The sequence below is a fragment of the Octopus bimaculoides genome, chromosome 5 (genome assembly GCF_046866305.1).
Source record: "Octopus bimaculoides isolate indiv1 chromosome 5, ASM4686630v1, whole genome shotgun sequence".
Classification (NCBI taxonomy): domain Eukaryota; kingdom Metazoa; phylum Mollusca; class Cephalopoda; order Octopoda; family Octopodidae; genus Octopus; species Octopus bimaculoides.
In genome coordinates this window covers 19,536,851-19,561,574 of record NC_142932.1, presented here as the reverse complement: position 1 = coordinate 19,561,574, position 24,724 = coordinate 19,536,851, and the positions used below count along the sequence as shown (strand labels likewise).

Genomic DNA, 24,724 nt, shown 5'->3' with positions numbered 1-24,724 from the left:
TTGTCATATTAATTTATCTTAGATAATGTCATTATAGAAACCACGGCACACATGCAGAACAACGGATAGCGCACAATAAACCTAAACTTATTTTCCGTGATCATTCTGACAACAGAGCAATGCAGTTGTCTCTTGGTTTACAAGTCAGTAGACTTGCATAATTTAATTTTAGTAGTGCCTTGGTTTCAATTGATTTTGAAATGTGATTTTACCTACACAGACACATTTAGTCGTCAACGTTTCGTTTTATTCTTTCAATTTTTTTTCTACCTCTCAACTTTCGTTTCAGTTTATCAATAATGAGAAAGTCTACACGCTCAAATAACAATCAACATTTTTTCCCTATACTTTGAGATTGAAAACTAGTTTGAAATGTTAAACCAGAACAGAAAGGAACGTATTTCTGGAAAGAAACATGAAAATATTAAATCAACTTCGAAAGATAAAATAAAGGTTCGATAAAAATGGGTAAACTTCGGACTGTATGTCTGTTTTGAAAATTTATAATTATATTAAACACATAATTGCTCCATTCACATGTTATTTAGACTTAAACCAGGAGTCCTTGAACCAATCTACTGTGTAAACCAAACGACCACTGCACGGTTATTTTTAGAAGGAAGTTGAATTTACGGGGGAAAATATGAGAGCTATGAACATTGGCTTTGTACAGAATATTGTTACTCACGTTGCTGAAACAAATGATCTGAAAAAGAGAAAAAAAAATTAAAGAAATATTGTAGAATTTATTACATCCTGTTATAGAAAACATACTAGACTTCCCAGCGCGAGTGATATTTTACATAACTAAAACCATAGAGATTGATAGTCGGGCGTAATGTTAGTTGCCCAGAGAGGGCAGTCAAATTAACACAGGCATACTCCTATATACACATGCACGCGCGCATCAGAACATGAGAGACTCTGATATTACATATGAAAGAATTCTTGTTTGCCAAACTCATATTTGTGAATATTGAGAGAAATTATATGTTTAATATAAATTCATAAGTATTCTTTTCTACTCTAGGCACAAGGCAACTGGTACTTAATTTATCAACCCCGAAAGAATAAAAGGCAAAGTCGAACTCGGTGGAATTTGAACTCAGAGCGTAAAGACATGAAATATCGCTAAATTCTGCCAGCCTGCCGCCATATAAATGTATAAATATTACGTTGATAAATGACTGAAAGCGCTCAAGGAATTTGTCATACTTTTAAACATTTTCAGAAAATTCTTGCGAATTTGTATTCTACATGTAAGAATTAATACGATTATGCAAAAAAAAACAAAACTAAACAAAACAGAACAAAAACGTCTTTGAGGCGTAATTTAAGAGCTACTCAACTGTCATTTTTTGTACATCTCACGACCACCTCATACATTCCTCGTTTATTTGACTGTCAGACGTATTTGTGTTTTTCAATATTTTTCGCCCCACATGAGATGGCGAGCTGGCGGAAACGTTAGCACGTCGGGCGAAATGCTTAGCGATATTTCGTCTGTCTTTACGTTTTGAGTTCAAATTCCGTCGAGGTCGACTTTGCCTTTCATCTTTTCGGGGTCGATAAATTAAGTACCAGTTGCGTACTGGAGATCGATCTAACCGATTGGCTCCCTCCCCCAAATTTTGGTCCTTGTGCCTAGAGTAGAAAAGAACATCTTTCACCCCATAAACATATTTAAAGATCTTTTAGAGGGATTTAAGTAAAAAAAATTGGGACTGTCCGTATATTAAACTGTGATTCTAAAAAAAAATTTCTAAAAATTACAAAAAAGTTTTCCATAGTCGTGTGAATTCCCGCATGTAGGAAAAAAGTTCGCAAAAGTTTTCCAAAAATTCTAAACAATAAAAAAGTTATGAGTGGTTATATGGCATGTTTAAAGCAGTATTCCGCCAATTAAAGTACCCCAAGGTTACGGCGAGATCCTTAAATATAGAATATGTGTAGTGGTTATTCTTTCCTTTTCACCCACTTTTCCTGGTAACTTCCCTTCACTCTTTCTGTCGCTTTTCCTAAATAACTCGAGTCTTGCGGATAAAACCACTACCGGCAGCCACCTTGCATTCTGTGCAATCTATTATGAAAATTACTTTGCTCTGCGTCGGATTATTATTTAGAATTTGGATATGAATCTGAAAATTATATAAAATTTATACAGATGTTATAATTTATATGAAAGTATTAGCATTAAATATCTATTATTTATCTATATTATCTTAAAGAAAATTATTTTATGTTTTGCTTCCTCATATAGTGTGGAGGCGTAATGGCCCAATGGTTAGGGCAGCGGACTCGCGGTGATAGGATCGCGGTTTCGATTCTCAGACCAGGCGTTGTGAGTGTTTATTGAGCGAAAACACCGAAAGCTCCACGTGGCTCCAGCAGGGGGTGGTGGCGAACCCTGCTGTACTCTTCCACCACAACTTTCTCTTACTTCCTGTTTCTGTTGTGCCTGTAATTCAAAGGACCAGCCGTGTCACGCTGAATATCCCCGAGAACTACGTTAAGGGTGCACGTGTCTGTGGAGTTCTCAGCCACTTGCACGTTAACTTCACGAGCAGGTTGTTCCGTTGATCGGATCAACTGGAACCATCGTCGTCGTAAGCGACGGAGTAACAACAACAACCTCATATAGTATATGCTCTCGTAAGAGTTTTCGGTTGCATAATTGAGTTCGTAACAATTGTTAGAATATAAATATGTACTTAACGAAAGTAGTATATTTGACAAGTCATTCGTGATACAGCTATTACAATGTAAATCGAATTTGATTTATTTCCGAGGTGGGGGGGCATACAAAACAAAAACAAACTCCACGTTATCAACATTATACCAGTATGGATAATATTGCTCATTTTAAATCTAGATAAAATTGAAATGGAGAAAACATTACGAAAACACCTAATACAACGTAATTTTAATGTTTAAGGGATTTTAATGAAGTTGTCAGCTGTCTTTCACATAAACAAAAAATCCCAGATCTTAGTTCAATGCTGGGATCTTTTTTAAAACGGGGGCCACATTTTTCATTAATGTTTTACGTAGTGTTTTTGGTACCGAAAGACTTTCAAACTTCGTATACTTATCTATTTTGTGTTATAGAACAGAAAAATATTTTTGTATTCGAATTTATTTCATGTAAAAAATTGTGTTATTTCGATAATTTCAACCAATCACTGATGTCCATTCAGCCGATATACATTAAGTGCCGACTACATAAACAAACGATTCTTCGTTTTATTTGCTTTTTTCATTTTAAATTTGCTTTAACCCTAACCTTAACCCTAACCCTAACCTTAGGGTTAGGGTTAGGGTTAATTGTTTCAGAATCGTTTGTTTATGTAGTCGGCACTTAATGTATATCGGCTGAATGGACGTCAGTGATTGGTTGAAATTACAGAAATACGACAACTTTAACATGGAATAATTTATGGATTTCTCTTTTTTTTAAAGAAGACTAAGAGAAAAAGATGTTTTATATGACACATTCTACCAGTGTTCCAAGTTTCAAAGTGTTTCGTTAATGAAAAATGTGGCCCCCGTTTTAAAAAAGATCCCAATGCTGTTTAAATGAGAGTGCATCTTGCTAAGGTTGGTTAGGATTAATTTATCATACGCATACAGAAAATCTACGTAAAAATATCTACATACCCAATACGGTAGTACCTGTAACAGTAATAGAAAATTAATTTAGTTATGGAAATATCAGATTTGTAAATATTTATGTTAATATATATCTAAAAAGAAAGGAATAGATTTATTACATAATTTTCAAAGTATACAATATTCTATATTTATGTTAAAGTAGTAAATAATAGTTGTAATATAGCTCTATAGAATTATGGAAAAGTTAATTTATTCAAGCGGTCAGCTGTCTTTCATATTTATTATAGATGTTCTACACTATATATTTGTGGAGACGCATATTTTAGTGTTTAGAGTTTTAGACTCATGATCGTAAGATTGTGGTTTTGATTACTGGACCGGGCGACGCGTTATATTCTTCAAAACAATTTGTCTGTTGTTGTCATATTAATCTGCCTTAGATAATGGCTATTATAATGCAGAACAGCAGATTACAATAAGCCTAAACATATTTTTCATTATTGTTCTAACTATAGTGTAATGTAGTTGTCTTTCGGTTTACATGTCAGTAAGTTTCATTTTAGTAGTGTTTTGGTTTCAGTCAATTTTTGAAATGTTGTTTTATGCATATAGACACAACATTAAGCCGTTAATGTTTTGTTTGTCTTGTAATTGTTCTTCCGTCTCTCTTTCATTTCATTTTATCCGAAACATAGTCTAACTTGAAACCCTCATGTTAGAATTTTTTCCTATACTTCTTTAACTATTTTAGAGATTGAAGACTAGAATTTTAAACTTTAAATAAAAAGAGAAAGGAACGTATTTCATGAAATAAAAATGAAAATATTAAATCATCTTCAAAAGAAGAAAAAGATTCGGTAAAAGACTGAATGTCTTTTTTAAAAAAAATTGATAAGAATACTGAAAGCATATATTACTCCATTCTCCCGTTATTTATACTTAAACGGTGAGTCATGAAACTTGTTTACTGTGTAAACCCAAAGACAATTATACATTTATTTTTAGGAGGTTGTTTAATTTTCGGTTGAAATTATGAGTGCTATGAATCTTGGCGCTGTGTAGAATATTGTTACTTACGTGGGTCAGAGAAATGTGCTGAAAGAGAGAGAGAGAGAAAAAAGATATATTTTAGAATTTATTACACCTTCCTATGGAAAACAAAAGCAAAACGGATCTTTTCCTTTTGATCGGCAGGTCGATAAATTAATTTTTTTTAACTAAACACTTTCAAACTTCGGATACTGGTAGAATGTGTCATATAGAACATCTTTACTCTTAGCGTTGTTGAGAAAACTTTCTATTTACGAAGCTATTTCGTGTTAAAGTTGTCGTATTTCGGTAATTTCAACCAATCAATGACGACGTGTTCAGCTGAATAAAATTACTGCTGTTGTATGTTAACAACAACTTCCGGCGGTGTATATTTCGTTTGTCACTGTTATTTATGACATATTTCATCTCAGTTACGTTCGTATGAATAAACGAGTGTATCTGAAGCACGTTTACTTCACGACACCATCATAATCGTCCGAGCATTTCTACTGCTTTTAGGTTTTTTTTTCTTGTTTTCAGCTACTAATTTCGGAAAGACACCCCCCACCCATTTTCTCGCAGATTATTGTTTTTTTTTCTTTTTTTTAAGCCAGAAACCCAGCTTTTCGGATAAGGAGATTCTAGAAAATTGCCAAAAATTAAAATTTTGAAATTTTTGCCCCTCCCCTTCCCCCTTCCCCAATTTCATTATTTTTCCTTTTTTCCGTAACCCTAACCCTAAAACCCCAACCCTAACCCTAAAACCCTAACCCTAACCCTAACCCTAACCCTAACCCTAACCCTAAAACCCAACCGTAACCCTAAACCCAATCCTAACCCTAAAAATCTAACCCTAACCCTAAAACCCTAAAGCTAAAGACAGACGAAATACCGCTAAGCATTTCGCTCGACAACACCACCATCGGCAGTCGCCTTGAATTCTGTGTGATCTGTGATAAGAATTACTCTCTTTTGGATGAAATTATTACCTTCTGTTACACAATGGAGTTTGTAACACTTGTTCAAATACACATATGTCCTTAACGAAAGTAATACATTTGACAAGTTAATTATAATGTAGCTACAGCAATCTAAAAAAAAAAAGAATTGATTTATCCCCTCCCCACCGCCCCAAAGTGTGCATGTTACCAATATCATACTATTATGAATAAAATAGCTAATTTTAAATCTGGGTAAAATTGCAATAGAGGAAACATTATCAAAAACACTCAATAGAATGTAATTTTCATGGTTAAGGGATTCAATACCTATTTTAATACTATGCATTTTTCAGTGTTCATAAAAATTTTGATGCTATATATATAGATAGAAGTAAAAATAACGAAGCATTTCTACTCACGGATATTCGGGGCGTAATATCCAACTGTAAAATGAAATATAAAAAAAATGTAACTTAATGTTGATAAAACAGGTTTTTCGCTGATAAAAGTATATATTAACATAAATGAACACTGTATAGTTCCTAGTTAAAAGTGTCGTCTATTACCTTTTGATGTGCATGTTCATACCTCGTATCTATACATCCGGCATAACAGCCAGTGAAGGTTTGGGACCAACTTATCGTGTCTGCGCAAGACTTTCACAAGCACTAACAATGTGAGTCACGCTCTCGACCCCCTCTCCACACATTGTGCAGAGGTTCGTTTTACTTGCGTGGTATATATCCCTTTTTACTGACTTGGCATTCAATGCCTGGTCCTGGGCAGCAATGATTAGGCTTTTAGTCTTCTTTTTTTAGGTCTCCCTTGCTGAGCCACCTCCATGGATGCTTCTGGGTCTTTTAATTTGGTAGCTTAACAGTGGAACTGACTATGTAATTCCATGCAGAGTAGGATTTCTTCTCTCTCGTTGGCTATTCGTAATTGGAATTCATAAGCACTCTCAAGTCCAATTTTGGTAAATCCTTCTGCATTAGCAGCATACTGTAGGTCTTGTTCGTTGTTTACCAAATATTCTGCTATGTTTCTCCATTCACTGTTGATGCACTCCGATACGCTAATCAGCCCACGTCCAGCTTTACACCTCTTCATGTAAAGCCTATGTACGTTCGCCTTAGGGTGGAGGACACCATGTATTGTCATTGTCTTTCGGGGAGTGCGATCGAATTGGTTAATCTCCGCTTGTGTCAGTTTCAGGATTGGTGCTCTATAGTGGACCATAGCAGCAGCCCATATGTTGATGGCCGTCACAAGGTTCCTGGAGCTTAGTTTTAATTGCAAGAGAAGTTTGAGATCTTGTTTTTCATTTCTTTATGCAGGATATTGCCTAGCTCCAGGATCCCAAGGTACTTGTACTCATCATCGTCCGGATCTTCCTTTCTGTCTCCGTTTGGCAATTCTTTGCCTCTACAATCTGCGCTTTTCTCCCGTTTCAAAGTGAGCACCGCACATTTCGAGATACGAATTCCATCCCTATATACTTGCTGCCCATCTGTACAGTCTCAACCAGCCTCTCCACTTCAGACTGTTTTTGCGAACAGTTTCAAAACATCCATGAAGAGAAGTGGTTGAGACGAGGACCGTTCTTTCTCAGCTCATAGTGCACGTTAATTTTACGTAGGACAAAAGAAAGTGGGATCAAGGCTGTAACAAATAGCAAAGGTGAACGAGAGTCTCATTGAAAGATACTTCTTTTGATTGTTACCTCGGCTAAATGCTATTTGTTACAGAAAAGACGTGTTTTCAAACTAGCCATGATGTTCTTAATCAGTGCACACACGTTTTCAGCTATTCCACACATGTCAAGTGTTTCCCAAATTCACGAATGCGGCAACTTGTCGTAAGCATTTTAAAATTCTATCCAGGCCATGCACAAGTATTTTTGGTATCGTTTGTAGTTCTTTATTACAAAAGGTCACTTGTGCCCTTGGTTCTTTTACAGCATCCCTTTTGTTCTATTGGAAGTAGATTGTTTTCCGCAAGGAACGTATATATTTTCCCTGTGAGGATACCTGTTAACACTTTCTATAAAAGGTTAAGACAGGCAATGGGTCAGTAGTTGCCAGTCTCATTGCCCTTTGTCCGATCTTTCATCAACAATGTTGTCTTCCCCTTTAGAATCCGCTCTGCCTAATTGCACCACTCTATCTAATAGCAACGGAGTTCGCTTGTGTGTTTACCTAAACCACTCGAGTCAGTAGCCATGAATTCCTCTGGTCCTGCCGCTTTTCATTTTGGCAGTTTAAAATAAGTTGCATTTATACACTGGAGTTAGTTGGATTTCCTATACCACTTCCCTAACAAAACTGGTCTTGTGCTTCATGGCCATTACAACGCAAAATAACAAGCAAGCAAATATCCTAGCTACAAATGCAATGCAAAATAAGTCGTCAGTTTTATGAATGACTTGAAGTGGTTTTTGAAAGAGATCATATAGTATAGCTATTTCAATCCAAATTTTAATATACAAATCCAAATTTTAATATGCATATATAATAACAGTCCAAATTTTAATATACTTACATGGACGTAGAGATGGTAAAGATTTTTCTACAATGGAAAAGAAATACATTGAAAATTGTAATAACGGTCTCGAAGTAACATTTTTAGTATAACATAGTAGAATATAACGAAACTGTGCCAGCAGAGGTATCAATTTTAGAGAAAACTTTATAATTTTTTTTTAACAATTTCCTAAATATAACAATTTTTCCTTATTTAGGGTATAATGTATGATACATACTAAGACAGTAATTAGACTGAAAATGTTTGCTAGATCATTCTAAAATACAATCAATGTAGTATTATATATATATTGTCAAAATAAATTCTGTAATTAGTTATTGCTATATTGCATAGCACGTACAATTTAATTACATATATAGCAGGAATATTTAGTAATCGAACCCAGATCACAATATCCCTTGCAAAAAAAAAACAAAAAAAACTGCAACTCAAGTATGCGATTGCAATGCGCTAGAACATTCTTACGTCATCAAAATTTCTGATCATTCATGATTTTGTATCAAACCAGATGTGACATCAATTATATCTTTGGGGTGTTTTTTCTGAGCAGTATATATTCAACGTTATATTCAGCGCATTTTGGTCACTACCGAGAGACGGTGGATGGCAGACATCAGAAGACGGCAGTCAGAGGACAGAAGCAGAAACAGCAGACAGTTAGAGTGTTGTCACAATACAAAAACAATGGACGTGGGCAACAGCAACAGTGATAAAATAACATCAAGGAACTATCCACAGCAACGACCAAGATCAATAACCTTCGATCTATCTCAGTGTTTGACGTACGTGGTAATAGCAATATCGTTTTGTTTACGATAGAAGTAAATATTTTTCTGTCAAAATCTCGAACTCAATTCGGTGTTCTTTATCGTAACGTATGTGAACATCAACATATGTGACCATGAACATATGTGACCAAATTACATTTTCAGCCCAGAAAAAGTTTCATTAAGTAAAGAATACAAAGCGCTCAGAAGGAAAAATAAGAGAAGAATAAAGAAATTGTGAAATTACAATTTGTTTTATTCCAGTACCGTTAAGTTGCTTATCTCTCAGTCGTTTCTGTTGATGTTTAATATGATGAACACAGACTTAGTGAGATAGATCACTGAGGTGTGGACGGAGTCGTTATGTGTTGTTGAGAAAAAGATTACCCATATTACAATGCCTAACAGTACAAATGCTACTGACCGAGCATCAGCTCTAGTAGAGGTTGTGATGATATACCAGTTGGGGAAAATTAGGTAGCTAGAATAAGAGAAGTAAGCAGAATATGTGAAATAAATATATGAAATGCTTTGGCCCGCCCAGAAACTTCAGCAATTATTTAAACGTATTGCAAGATCTTGTGTTTATGGTGTCTAAAGCCATCGTAATATTGGAAAACTTTTTTCTTCCACCAGCAAATATTCCAGGGTCTGAAGCATTTCACTTTTTTGCCTGCACATTTCGCCTGTGTGGGACAACAAAGACTCGATTAGCCTTTGCCTGCAGCCTGTTGTCAACCCAAATCCTTTGAGCTTGTTTAAGCTGCCATACTTGTCTATTTGGTGGCTTTCATTAATTGTGATCTGTGATCTCTGCTTATGACTTATAACTAGATTTCATAGATGAACTAGAGTAACTATGGTAAGATAGATCTTTGAGTGTTACTTTAAGTATAAAGCTTTAAGTATAAAGGCAATATACCGTGTTTATATATGAGCAAATGAAATTAGATGAAACTTACTAAAATAACTTTAAATTGTTGTTTTCAAACTATTCAGTCAGAAAATAATTCTATGATTATAATGTAATTTTCTAACGATTATATACAAATGAATTTATGTTTTTTATGTTTCTAAATCTAAATCTGGAAAATTTCGTTTTATCTTTTGCATTTATTACTAATTTTAAAAGCTTAAAAGCAGAATATTAAATAAACCATCAATCATATCACATGAAATTTTCATTGTGTTTCAAGAATTAATAGGCGCATTAAACCCCCCCACCAAAAAAAAAACATTGTTTTCCAAGAAAGTTTCTTAAATTCATTACATTTTATCCATAATTTCTACAGGTTATATTAGTTTTCCTGATTTAAGCGAAAATACTATGAAACGAAATCTAGTATATTTGAGCTAAATTTTTTAGATTAATCATTGCGGAGTTGAACGTTTGATACCTAGTACTTATCGCATGGCAATCATGGATACATTTAGATAATGATAACATATAGTTTTAGATTTTATGATATAAACAATCATAAAAAAATCTTTTGTTATGATTGATTGGTTGAAAGACGTATATGGTAAAGTCATCTCAGTTTAATTATTTCGTTATCATGACCTCAGGAGCTTGTCATTAAAGTGGTATGAATGATAAAATTACCTTCTTCAAACAGTTCTTCATTCACTTTGTATTTAGTGACAACCATTGATGTTAATGGAGTTACGAAATTATACTGTGAAAAACAAGAATATTAGTTTCAGGACAACAGTAGTATTAATAAGGAAACTATACATGAAATATTTCCATCATCGACATTACATTTCTTACATTTAGATTGCTTATTATTATTATTATTATTATTATTATTATTATTATTATTATTATTATTATTATTAGAAGACTTCAAGAATTGTGAAAATAACCAAGGTTGTAGAGTAATCAAGTAAATGTAATACTACATGGTGGAAAGGTGAGCTGATTAGGGTTGGTCGTAGCGTCCTTGTTTTTCCTCTTTCCCCCACCATCGGTCTGCAAGGAGGGTTCTGCCAGCATCTTCAAAGAAGGCCGTTGCCCGGACGGCGTAGTGACGTCAGTCTTTGCAGTCAATCACAAGAACAATCTGCTGGCGGTGATCAACGTGATAGAGGCCAAGAGATTTGTTTAGAGAGTTCTTGTACATCTTCTTCGGCGATCCTCTATCATGGTGAGCAGAGGAGAGTTAATCACAGAGCGTGATCTTAAAAAGTCGATGATCCGCATCCTTGACTATCGTAAATGTTCTTTAGCAGAGTTAGAACAGTAACTATTAAGAAATAAATCATATGTTTTAAAATAATGAAAATATAATTTATCATAACGTCCTTTGTACTCACCTTTAGAGCCAAAGTAAGAATGGCATGTCGTACTTCTTCCTCCTTTCTGTCTTCCATGAGAAGTTGTTTCAAGGTGAGGTAAACATAAGTCTTTTCAGTAATTTCAGAAAGTGACTGAATACTAGTCAAACTTGAATCTTCCGAAAAACGATCATCGTATATGGTAAAGTCATCTCCATATAATTTTAATTCTAATATTTCGTTATTAAAACCCCAGCAGTTTGTCATTGCAAAACTCACATTTATAGTTGGTCGGTATTCTTGCGGCAAAACACCGGAAACAACTAATTCTGATCCTTTGAAGTAGTTGCTAAATGACGTAGAACTAGTTTTAACAGCAACATCTAAGTAAACAAATGTAATATCTTTTAATACAATGTTAGATATTTCTTTATAAAGATTTTCAATTTGAAGTTTACTGTCAGCATCTAAATAAATCTTCCTATTGAAGCCTCCGTTTTCTGTGGCGAGCTCACGAAGAAATTTACTGTCACAATCACCTCCAAAACAAAGGGTAAATAATGAAATATCTTGGTTGGATTCTCTGACATTTTTCTTGATATGTTCGAAGTTAGTAACATCTTCTGTTGGATCTCCGTCAGTGAGAAATACGATGATACTTTTCTTTGTGGGGTTTAAAGCTGGCTTGTGTTTGTCTATACTTTGAAGGAGAGCAGCGTTAATATTTGTACCTGAAGAAATAGTAAAATTACACTCTCAGAAAAAATAGCAGAATGTTTGTACACATAAGCAATTAAGGTCAGTGATACAAACTTAATAGGAAAGCAGCATTGACGTATAATTTTAAGTTAAGCGTAACCAAATCTTTTGGTCTGAAAAGAAGATGAATTTAAACATAAAATGTTAAAATATGGAACTATTTTAAAATGCTTAATCAACGTACCAGGTCAATAACAAGATTAAAAGTTCTATGATACATATAGCACAGTAGTACGTAGTAATAGGATTTTTAAAATATAGACATGGAGTACCACTGTCAAATATTGACATATTTTAACATTCTGTGTAATAGTATATACAATATCAATAGTGTAGGAAAAAGAGTGCCATACTGAAGAGGAAAATATAAATTAATGAAAGCTACTGCAAAGCTGGTTTGAGTCCAAATAGAAGGAAATTGTATCGTAACTTCAAGTTGTGAAACAATATTGCGTAACTCAGTGTTTCACTTAAACCTGTGCCATCACTTACGCTGATATATTATACCTAATACATATGAGAAAAAAAAAGAAAGCATGGTAGCAGAACAGCATCATCCTTATCTTCAAGACGAGGAACATAAAATGATAATTTAGAGACTAAAGAAAGATAAGTGTGCAGCAAAAAAACGAGCTTTGACGATAATTTGAACTATACATCCATAAACTCACGATTTTAAAATTAAAACTATCCCTAAGTCTTCTTCGTCAATATAATCTATTAAAATTTTCTAATAAATTATAAAGCAATGTAAATTTTGGAAATAGTTTCAAACTCACAAACAAAATTCGATAAATATTTTCTAATTTTTGTTTAACTCACGTCCGCCGTCTTGAAGTGACTTTATGTACTTTTTGCCTAATTCTTTGTTAAGATTGTTTGCCATTAAAAATTCCTCCTTCATCCATGAGACATCACTGCTAAAATTTCCGATGAGAAATTTATCAAGTTCTGGATCGAGTTGATCAAGGATATTCTCCATAGCTTTTTTCAATTGTTCAATTTTAGGACCATACATTGATCCACTGACATCAAGCATAAATATGATGTACTTTGGAAGATTTGGCATGGAATCAGAAGTGAAGAAGTGAACAAAGTAGCCATCGACTGCCTGAAAATTTTGAAGAGAAAACATTAATCGATGTTTGATTTAATATTTTAGAGAAAAGTAGTCCAACTAATATTTAGTATGAGATAGAGTCACAATATACAAGCTACTAAATATATTGTGATTATCGTCCTGTCATTAGAACAGAAATAGATTTGTTTATGTTAACAACAGAATAAAAAATAATTCGTTGTGCAGTTTGGAATACCAGTATGAACCTTTGATTAATTCTCTTACCTTATCCAGAAAACACATATTTATGTGTCTTTTTGATATGTTCAGAAACCTTCACTCCATTTTAAGTCCCATTGTATTCGAAGTTCTTTGGAGTTAGTTATATAAATTTGCTTAAAGTTGTGTCTCTGCTAAATTTTAAAGATGTTACTTATCTAATGAAAACGGTTTATTGCTAAACACTCTACAGCTTCTACGTTTTTAACATCATCATTGTAGAAGTTGTTACCGCTATTCCCCATGACAGTCTCTTGAGGTTTAAACAATTGATTGGTGAACCTTTTATCCTGCAGGGAATATATTAACTATTTTTCTCTCAGAACAACAACAACTATCTAGTTAATTAATCGACATAATACGTTCTACCATTAACTTACTCATGCCCGCGGATAAATAAACTAATTACTCCATTTTCTAGATCTTTCGTACTTCTACCTTAAAGCATATTGTCTTACGATCCTCATTTCAATTGACGTCGTCCATCTCTCTCTCACTCTCTCGTGTGTATGCATTATATAGATGATATATGTATGCAATAATGGTTTCATACTGAAAGCCTTCGATACGCGGAGAAGCATACTAGTAATCATCCGATATGGTGTTGTACATATATACATACATACATGCATACATACATACATACATACATACATACGTACATACATACATACATACACACATACATAGCTGCTTCACTGTGGACAACAAAGATTTACAGACTGGTACTTGGGTATACATTATATAGATGTGTATATACATTATATAGATGATATATGTATGCACTAACGGTTTCGTACTGAAAGCCTGCGATACGCGGAGAGGCATACTAGTAATCATCCGATATGGTGTTGTACATATATACATACATACGTGTAAACATACATACGTGTATACATACATACATGCATACACACATAATACATACATACATACATACATACATACATACATAGCTGCTTAACTGGGGGACAACAAAGATTTACAGACTGGTACTTGGGTATCTTCCACGATACCTAACATCTAGGGACGAAGTCTTATAATTTGTGGGAAGAGATCCTGAAAAATTCTGTGAGGCCTTTGACAACAAGTTACTGTCTGCTCTCACAGAATTAATTGGAGTGAGTAAGGTCGAGAGATATGAGAAGTAAAATATATAATAATAAACCAGTCTAAGATATACGTCAGACCAAAAGTTTAGTGGGTGTCTTGCTTTTGGAATTCATTGTGAAACCTGAATGGTATCCATCTTACTCATCGAATCAGAAAGGACAAAAGCAGAATTGTTTTCAGCGATATATATATATATATATATATGCATACGTAGACGCACCTCTGTAAAAAGGTACATATGCCAAACACATACAAAGTGTATTCCAACACACATACAAAGTGTATTCCAACACACATATAAAGTGTATTGCAACACACATACATAAAAATATGAAAGTATGTGCACACTCAAAAGTGAAGATGAAAGTGAATGAGAGAGATAGTTAGATAGTAAGACAGAGAGTGACGTGGAAAGAGGGAGAGAGAGAGAGAGAGAGAGAGAGAGGGAGAGAGAAAGAGGCAAATATAGAGAGAAAGAATAAGAATGAACAATTTCTTGTATATGAAGATGAAAATATGTTGTTATGAAGAACTGATAATAATACACATACACACACAACACACACACACACACACACACACACACACACACACACACACACACACACACACACACACACACACACACACACACACACACACACACACACACACGCATAGTATAATAATCTCTTTTAAATGGCATGATGAGAATTTGATGTAAAACAATGACTTACATATATTAAATTTGAATTATTTTGACGATTTACGTCATATTCCACTCTAAGTAAGCCTGCAACACCATGTTTCTCTGATATTTCTTGTTGTTGTTTACGACTTGGGTTGTATTTGATGTAAACCTCTCTACTGCTGATGTACTCAATTGAGGCAGAATCCAGCTCTGTTTGAAAAACAAACAACAAATATTTTAACTTATATCTATAGCAGATTTGCTATACCTGTTATTTCAATAACACCAAACCTGATGAGATATAACTTAAATGGTTTGATGGACTTGATTAGCTGCGAATCATTGTGATATTAACTGTGTGATAATGTAACGTGAACAGCGGCAAAATTAGATAGCGTTTACCTTGGGTGGGTAATATTATGTCAGTGCAGGACATTTTAACAATAAGTTTAGTCAGTCTGTAATAAAGGACTGCGTAACATTTGATGATCAGCTAGTGCATGATTTTTTACGACGATCTAGTAAGAAAATCTAGCGGGAGAAGTAAATAGCAAAAGGTCTTCAGAAAACAAGCAACTTTTCTTACGGAAGTGTTTCAGTTCTTAACTTCTTAAGTCTTAAGGAACAGACGCGCATTCAGGACATCTCTCTGCTACCCCTATTTTGCTACTCTTTGCATTGTAATTAGCACTTCCTTGCGTGTTTGAGATTCCTCAGAGCCAAGAATTGCTTGAATGTCGTAGTAGCTCGTTTTGAGACACCAGTGAACATAGGGTAAATTATGCCTTCGGAAATTCCTTTTTATTCCTCCTAAATTGCTAAGGTATATAGTGAGGAATTATTATGCTTACTATGGGAATGTGAACAATTAAGTTTGAAATTTACCATAACAAACTGTAACGTTTATCGCGGGAAATACTTACTGTAGCACAGTGTAATTCTGGTTGTTGAAGGCGGCATTGTCACAAGAGTAGGGATTTGGACATTATATTGTTGGCCTGAAGATGATTTAATGTTACAGAAGAGAAAAAAAATGTTACCCCAATGACGTTATGATGTTAAAGTGTAAACGAAATGAAATTTGTACGATTCCGAAGTGTATTATTTATTCTAAGTGAAGTGTTTTCTTTACACAAGAATAAAGATCATTTTGTAGACAATTTATTGATAAGTGTAGTTCTATAGTACTTACTATGAGTAATAATGAGAAAATTGGCCTCATCTTTGATATAACTTGTCATCTGAATATCATACTTTTCTGTTACCTTGAGCAATGCAGTTGAATGGTTATCAATTCTAATCCTTCGACAATATGCCAAATATCTTCTTTTTTCCTACATGTGATTAATTATAACATGTTGTACATGTATAGAACTTGATATACTGGAAGTGAATATTATTATTGAATGTGGTTTTCTTATATTTCACTTACATCTACTTCTATTGAATTTTATAACACCTGCTCAAAGAAATGTTTATATTCACTCCAGTACAAAAATTAATATTCACTACAGAAACCTTATTTTCATTATCAAGAATACTATTTTCTGTATTTTTGACATGCGGCCAATCTGTGAAGCTTATAAAAACAGTGGTTAAATGACGTTCGTGACGATAATGTCTGATAAAAATATAGAGAAAAACAAACATAAGTGATTTACTTGCCTTTGTCAACGGCGATATCCGTTAATTTATCGTCAGTAATTTCTGGTACAAGCACATCAATAATGTTTTGCGGTTCCCTAATGAAAATCTCAACTAAAAAATCATCAATAATTTCACCATTGGACAAATGAATAACGTGCCTGTATTTGTTGTTCTCTCGTGTTAGAAGTTCTTGATAAGTCAAGTTGTAAACTATATACTTCTGTGGTTCAACATTAACAGATATATGAAAGGTATTTGCAAAGCGGTGTCTGGAAAATGATAAAAAGTAGAAATATTTTGGAGATATTGTTATTAGAATACTAATAGCAGGAAATATCAAATATGAGGAAAATAAAATATTACTTGACTTCAATAGAGCCAGCACTTTGCCCTTTTTCAACGGAATTTTCGTAAATATCTTTAGCAACCGATTTTTCCTTTACTTCTCCTACCGTCACATGTCCATCAATTTCCCTGCAATCGAAAATAAAATTAAATATAAAAAAAAAGGCTGAAACATCGCTAAAATTACAGGGTGCTCTGGATGAATTTTACAGTTTATATTAAAGGGAAGACAAACACAATATTCCGTCCAAAAATAAAAGTTATTTAAAAAGCAAAAATATATCAACTTGATTATGACTGTCAGATCATAGTTTAATTAACATAGCCACTCTGAGGTTCCACTACGTTCTTAAGTCTACTTCGGAAACTGAAATATGTATTCCTCACTTGATCTTCGCTACCATCCCGATCTTATTGTTACTTACAGTGTGTTTGGTGTTTTTCTGTACTGTAACTCACACAGTATTTACAATTGAAGGAATTAGGATCTAGAAATTGGAGCTGGTGAAGCCCTAAGGACACTTTGCAACTGTGCTGTTAGATTTATAGCCTTTCAGCAACAACCCTCTCCAGACAGGTATTGACCACAGACGTCTGAATGAAGCCTAAGGCCTTATTCAAAAATATGGGTTGGCATGATGTCACCACTGAAGACACACCGAAAGGCAATCATAATTGGAGGATCTTGATTTTCATGATTCCCATGTTACGTCTTACAGCATTTACAGTGTTCGCAGAACATTCAGCAGCAATCATGATGTCGACGTTTTGATAACCAGCGTGAATCATCAGAGTACAAGTAACTCTTTTCCAATGTTTAGATGGCTTTGAGTCCTCCATATCAACTAACATTTTTCCAGCTACAACTTTAATCTCCAGCGCCGTTGACTGTTCACCAAGCTGTTCTTGACAAAAGGAGACATATATAGTCATATTTAGACCAAACACCCAGTATTTTAGAATTTTAAGAATATTTGAAACTTTTTGATTATGTTTTAAATGTTTACATGCAATAATCGAAATAAACTTACAATGTGCCCAAGATTGCATGAAATCTAGATTTAAAAACTAACTAATAAAATGAATCCTAATTATTTTTATAGTATACTTCGACAGATGTTTTCATTTTAAAGCGTATGATTTTAATCAATTTTTTATGAGGCAGTTTCCTGACCAATTGGAGCTTTCCAAAACTCTGTTTGTGGCTATCTATAGAACAATGATTCTACCGGTGTGCTACATTAAAAATACCAAGGTTTTCTAAATACCATAATAATTTACGATTCCCCTAAAAATCTCACGGCACATTTGTTGGCCACGTGCAACATATTAATGAGCTGTGATGCAGAGGTTTGAAAAATCTACTCTAGAACGATTAAATAAAAACATAGTTTTGTTGTGAGACAGAAGGATGTAAGAACTTGGTGAGAATCGAAGTTTAAAGATTAATGGTAAGAGAACGGACATCCTTCTCACCACTTACCTCGTAGTAATTGTGTTTATAGAATTTCTATGATTGGTAATCGAAGTGAACAAATGATTTAAATACGTTTATTGTGAGTGTGTGTGAGAGATGGAAAGGGAGAGAGAGAGAGAGAGAGAGAGAGAGAGAGAGAGAGAGAGAGAGAGAGAGAGAGAGAGAGAGAGAGAGAGAGAGAGCAGTCAGAGAGGAACGAAACAGTCAGAAAATACAGTGTTTTGTTTTAAAGGTCCTGTTGCAGGTTGGGAATAGCGTAAATTTGCAATCTGCACAGTCTGTCCCCTTTATATCTTTATTCTTGTTTTGCAGGCGATGAAATGTTGAACAGATACTTCTAAGTGAATGTTTGTTTTTAGATATTGTAGGCTGTGCTTCCACGACTATGCACCAGCTACTGGGATGTTTTGCATTTATGAGGATTGGTTGTGTGTGGGTATATGAAAGAATGAGCAGAGAAGAATGCTTTAATCATTCGGGTTTTCAATCAAAAATAATTTCCATAAGATTGGACGAGTCTTGATCAGTTAAGGAATGTATTTTATCTAAACTCACAGAAACCGTACACCGCGCTCTCTGCTGTCATTCTTCTATTTTTCGACTCATAGCTTGTGATTTTCATATAAATTGAAAATTTTATGTAGAATATTTATTGTAAACCATAATTCTTCATACAGAAGTTATTTCAGGAGTGAAAGTTAAGGAAGCATTTGGCCGTTTTTACACTGCTATCAACGTTTCCAACTGGGATTTATTCTCATTTTTTATAAAGCTCTTATAGCTAGATAAAAAAAAAAAACTCCAGATTCCTCTTTGAAGTACATTAATTACATTTTGCAGAACATCTTCCCTCTTCTACTTTCTTGTCGACTGGTTTTCCTTTACTGTTCATCTTTATACCCGAGTGAGGGTGAGAGTTATTAATCTTACAACAATATTGATACTCACTCGTGAAAGAGGTCAGGAGAGTGTATAGAGTGTTTTCCAAGCAGAAAATATTTACATAAAATATATACGCACAACTCCTTATAATCACAGTCCTAATAAGGGTATTAGAAATACAGCTCTAAATTCACTACATCTTTAATAAGAAAATTGCTGTAATTTCTATATTATATATTTATTTTCAAATCGTTCGGTCATTAATCCAGTATCATAATATAATCAAAACCTTCTAAAAATTCATACATCATATGGTCCGATTTGTTTGATAACTTACTCCAAAAGAACTTCATTTTCTAAGGCTAAAAAGGATAGACTAAAAGTACATGTTGTGAAAAATAAACAATACTTACATTGAAAAATTCGATATAAATGATCTACGAGGCATGTTTACATGTAAGTCTGCGCTGACTGAAGAATTGAACGGGTTATAATATTTCATGGAAATTAGAGTGGTAGCAAATCGATATTTAATATCGCTGATTACATGAAGTGATTTCAGGCTTGGTTTCTGAAAAAGAAAAAAAAAAACAAACAAAAAAACCGACGATGTATCGTACATCCCTGAAATAGATCTTTAATGTTAACCTTTATGTGGCAATTAAAAATAAATTCCGAAAAAACGGTTTTGTTTACGTGATAAGTAATAAACTTCTAACATTGTCAGATTTGATACTACTCGGGCATCTGAAAATCAAAGGTAATCACTATCGTGTATGTAGTAACAGGAAATGCAAATATTTGTTGTCCCTTACACGTTTTATAATTTGATGAGTATAAAAACAATTGCAATTATGTTATCTTTTAATGAGATCTCATGGTGACCACAAAGACCCCGAGGCTATTAATTTTCATGCATATGGACTAGTTAACGTTTAGTTCTACATGATGTCTGGCGCGAGTTGACTTTTGGTTCGAGGCATTCCCTTCAGGACAATTCAGTCTTGTTAAGTGTGTCTAAGAATGCTTAATCCAATGTGCCCTTTCTTACAACTTGACAGATTATGGTTTAAAGAAAATATTAGCTACTATTTCAAGCAGATCATGGAAATATCACTGAAAGGCCTCTTCCGGTAAACAAAATTTCGAAAACCAGGGAAGAATATTGAAGGTATTTTTTAAACAATATACTAATAGTAAAATACATGTGCTCATCAGCAAAATAATATTCGTTAGTTAAAAGATGAGATTTCGCTTGAAAATACATTGACTGGATATAATTAATCTTTTGAATTGATAAATTGAAACACAGAAGAAATTTCGAATTATACTAATAAATAATGTTTAAAAATTCAGCCTGCAAACTTCTCTGAATCATGATTTGAAATGTAACATATTTCTCCTACTCTGATGACAGAAGCTCCATATATCCACTGTTTATTTGTTTCCATTGCTGGCTGCATATTGTGGTGAAGAATATCCAGCAAAATTATGATGGATCCCCGAGTTTGCAGAAACAGCTCTTGGGCTTATAACACTTTACCTCTTCCCCTTTAATTTTCTTTGTCATTTGTTCTCTGTGTAAGTTTGTTCTATTGATATACATATATCAATAGATGCTAAAGTATCACTCAGTTTGTTACTAAGTTCATTGAAGTTTAATACAAATCTATAATTGGATGGTGAGGGCCCCTGGAAGTGATCCACATATATAACCAAGCCAAAGGAAATAACCCATTCGTTTTCCTAGCCAAGGGAAAGAGCTCATTCATTTTCCTATGGTATTTGGTATAAATCAAGTTGAGTATGTTTATTTCTTAGTATTTGAACTGTTAGAGTTATTTTCGCAATTTACCCAGAACAACCCTTAAACAAGTAAATAGTATTTTCCTAAACAATACATCCACTTATTTCGGTTCGAGACTTATTCACAAATGTACCATGAATGACGATGCTTTTCATGTCACTTCAACCAATTGACAAGCGCTGCATGAAGAACTGTTCTGCTTTTAGACAAATACACTGTGATCACAAAGGCCACACCCTGTTTTCATGTAGGAATACCTTCTTAAAATCTATCTGTACATCTTGAAAATGGTCAGCGTGTATATTTCAAAGAAGACAATGCTCGAAACGTAGTTCTGAATCCACCAGAAACCACTTTGATAGTTTTCTTCAAATTATGCTAATTTGATCTGTTTTCCCGAACACTGGTTGTATGTAGAGGCCCCTGTGTACTATACCTGGGCACACAATAGATGGAACAGACGCAAGGAACACGCGTTGAGGGCTGAGAAGATGCTGTCTTCAGAAGTGGCCTTATTTTCTGCTGCCACAGTCTTTTATGGAATTCTTTCAAGGGAACTTTGAATGTAGGGACTTTTATTTCCAGTAATATACTGTACCTCCACACAACTATAGTAATGTAAGTGCTTACTAAGATGATATTTTTTCCAAAAAGAAGGATTGGAGGAAGTGGTTCAGTAAAGTATCATCTGCATTCACCGGGGATACTTAAGGATGACGTTTAGAGTACAAAACAGCCGACGAATTGAGTACCTATTGAACGAAAATGCCCACAATTATTGAACGAAAGCTATTCTAATAAACACTGTATCATTCAATGTTTGTATTACATTTTCGGGAGCAGCTCGCCCGCACTCTCAATATATATACATATAGTAATTCAGGGAAGGAGAAGTAGTGAGAATAATAGCTCCGACAGAGAGAGAGTGAGAGAAAGTAATAGCAATGGAGAAAGGAAAGTGTGATAAATGAATAAGGAAGGAAGGGGTGAACACAAAAATCAGTGTTTCAACTCTTTCTGAGTATATGTGTGTGTATGTAAAAGAAGAGAAGTATATGAATGCTTGTGTGTGAGGGGGGCAATTGAAATGAGATGGCGAGCGTTCAACGTTGAAAGGTAAAGTCAAACAGCATTTCAACTTTATTTTGAGTATATGTGTGCGTATACAAGGGAAGTATATGAATGTTTTATATCTGTGATTAGTATGTACCTTATATATATATAAAAAAAACTACAATTAGCCATCATTTTTGACGACACAGGGTCAGTTAGTATATATATATATATATAGTCTCGAGAACAGAATAAAAACGAGTCTACGTGATGGAGAAGCTATATTGCTGATGATAATAGTAGTGGAGGTAGGGCTTGTAATAGAAGTAATGTAACTAACGTAGGCAACAAATGCTTGTGAGAACAAAACCAGATTCAGTCAGAAAATATGTGTTTTATCCCAATAACAGGCCATATTTCCATATAGTGCATTGTTATTAATGCTGTGTTAAAACGTTGTCATGTGTAACACATATCGATGCTTAAAACTTGCATAAAAATAATAATTAAAAATACGATATTAATATGTTGCACACATTATTACAAAACGAGATGGGATATTCATAGCTAGAACTAATATTACCATAGATCTGTCTGTGAGTCTAAGAAAGAAGAACAACAACAACCACAACCACCACCACCACCACAAAAACAACAACTACAACAAAAGACAACAATGAGTGGTGCCGCTTCCGCAGAAAATAATGGAGTAATTTAATAGTAGTTAGGTAAAATGAACAAATTATGAGAAGACATAATTCAGGAAACAGTATCAACGCACAAATTTTTCTAGATATCGAGGGAAAACTTATGCGAAGACACAAATTCTATATTTTCTCTTGATAAAATATCCTTTTTACAAAGAAAAAAATCTTTGATATTCCCAGCCTCAGGTCACTTAACTTCACCGGCTACTTTGTTTCAAGTACAAAGCCTTTATGCAAGATTTACAGATGAAAAAGGTATCTGGTGCTCAGTTACGCCAGAGATCCGCGCAGCGCCTGGTGCGAAAAGGATTCTGTCCATTAGTAGCGTGTACTGAGTTATCTTCTACCCCTCTTGCAGTCGAATCTGGGTTTAAGCGACTCAGTTGCAACTGGGAAAGTGTTATCAACTGTAGCGTCTCAGATCAGCATCTTACTCTAACTCTTTAAACCGGAACGGTTATCCTGGCTAGATGCCTGTCACCTGCCATTACAGTGGTCAAGGCTAAAAGGTTCTGGTTGTGACGGAAAGAGGTATCGTCGTCGAGAATCCATTTAAAACATAACCCACAATGGAATGGCGAAAGAACGTTCCCACACTGTATCGACAAGAAAGTGGGTGGATTTCGAATTCCTTCGTTGTTTATTCATAATGACATTTGTATAGTTCATACACAAGCAAAACTAAGTTCAAAATACCTCAAAGATGCAATAATTCTCATCTATCGAAACAAATTAGCATTGAAACTGAAATTACTTTCCTCAAATATTCATGAAAGAGATATACAGTTAAATATTGCTACGAAGCATTACTTGATTAGTAATGTGTTCATAATAATCTAACTGCAAATGTTAGAATAAACATTCGATATGATTTATGAAATCAGAATATTACTATAGCTTCAATACATGAATTCGATTTTTGCCAATTCTAACTAATAGGTCTCCAATCTCCACTAATTACTGAAATGAAATCTGCAATAAAAATTGATAGTGAAAATGATAGGAGGTATATAAAATAGAAATCCTCCGTTTCAGAAATTAAGGTCACATTAACAACACTAAATGAAGATATCAAATGATTATTGTAATATTAGCTTACGTGAATAGGCTCTTCATTGGCTGTTATCCCCAAATAAAATGCAGTACTGAATATTACAAATAACAACCGTGGTGCCATTTTCTTGGTGATTCTTTCAATTTCTTCTGTCTTCAGGTTGCTCTGACTTCAAACAATTCTTTAAAAATTTCTTAAAAATTCTTAAAAACTTCAATAAATATATCACCAGAATAATCAATGTGGTCACGAGTCAAACACCAAAAGAAAGGCAATGGTGCTCAGTTGTTTTATATATATACATACACGAAAGAACACTTAGATATATGAAACGTATATACAATATTCTTGTGATTTTGTTATAAATCTGAGTAAGTTACATAGTGGAGTGACGGAACTCAAACAGGATCTGCCTAGTCTAAATTCAGGAACATAGGCGGTTATTGGATAAAATGCCTCAAGGATAGATTTCTCAAATGAAACCAATGGGATTGGACAAATTGCGCTGTAGAGAAACGTCTCAAATTATGTTTTAGAAACTGTGTTAAACGAACACACACACACACACACACACACACACACACACACACACACACACACACACACACACACACACACACACACACACACACAAACACATAAAGGCACGTCCTCTCACGCTCACACATACATATATATATACACAAACACACATATAT

The 24,724-nt window shown here is 34.2% G+C and overlaps 1 protein-coding gene across 4 annotated transcripts in view; it reads right to left on the bottom strand.

Annotated features, from left to right (window-relative positions):
* The window catches only part of LOC106879657 (inter-alpha-trypsin inhibitor heavy chain H4), a 39,881-nt gene extending 15,420 nt beyond the window's left edge, over nucleotides 1–24,461 (bottom strand). For 2 of the 4 annotated variants that reach the window (XM_014929322.3, XM_014929323.3), the window contains exons 1-13: nucleotides 24,072–24,461; nucleotides 19,819–19,976; nucleotides 17,065–17,175; nucleotides 16,720–16,970; nucleotides 15,101–15,264; nucleotides 12,755–13,043; nucleotides 11,213–11,904; nucleotides 10,500–10,572; nucleotides 8,127–8,153; nucleotides 6,005–6,028; nucleotides 4,690–4,707; nucleotides 3,658–3,672; nucleotides 689–706 (exon numbers count right to left, since the gene is read on the bottom strand). In XM_014929322.3, coding sequence (XP_014784808.1) covers nucleotides 689–706; nucleotides 3,658–3,672; nucleotides 4,690–4,707; nucleotides 6,005–6,028; nucleotides 8,127–8,153; nucleotides 10,500–10,572; nucleotides 11,213–11,904; nucleotides 12,755–13,043; nucleotides 15,101–15,264; nucleotides 16,720–16,970; nucleotides 17,065–17,175; nucleotides 19,819–19,976; nucleotides 24,072–24,149 — 1,918 coding nt within the window. In that variant the 5' untranslated portion in view covers nucleotides 24,150–24,461. The remainder of the gene's footprint in view (nucleotides 1–688; nucleotides 707–3,657; nucleotides 3,673–4,689; nucleotides 4,708–6,004; nucleotides 6,029–8,126; nucleotides 8,154–10,499; nucleotides 10,573–11,212; nucleotides 11,905–12,754; nucleotides 13,044–15,100; nucleotides 15,265–16,719; nucleotides 16,971–17,064; nucleotides 17,176–19,818; nucleotides 19,977–24,071) is intronic. The other 2 variants (XM_014929324.3, XM_014929326.3) reach the window with 1 other exon arrangement.
* Nucleotides 24,462–24,724: the final 263 nt, after the last annotated feature.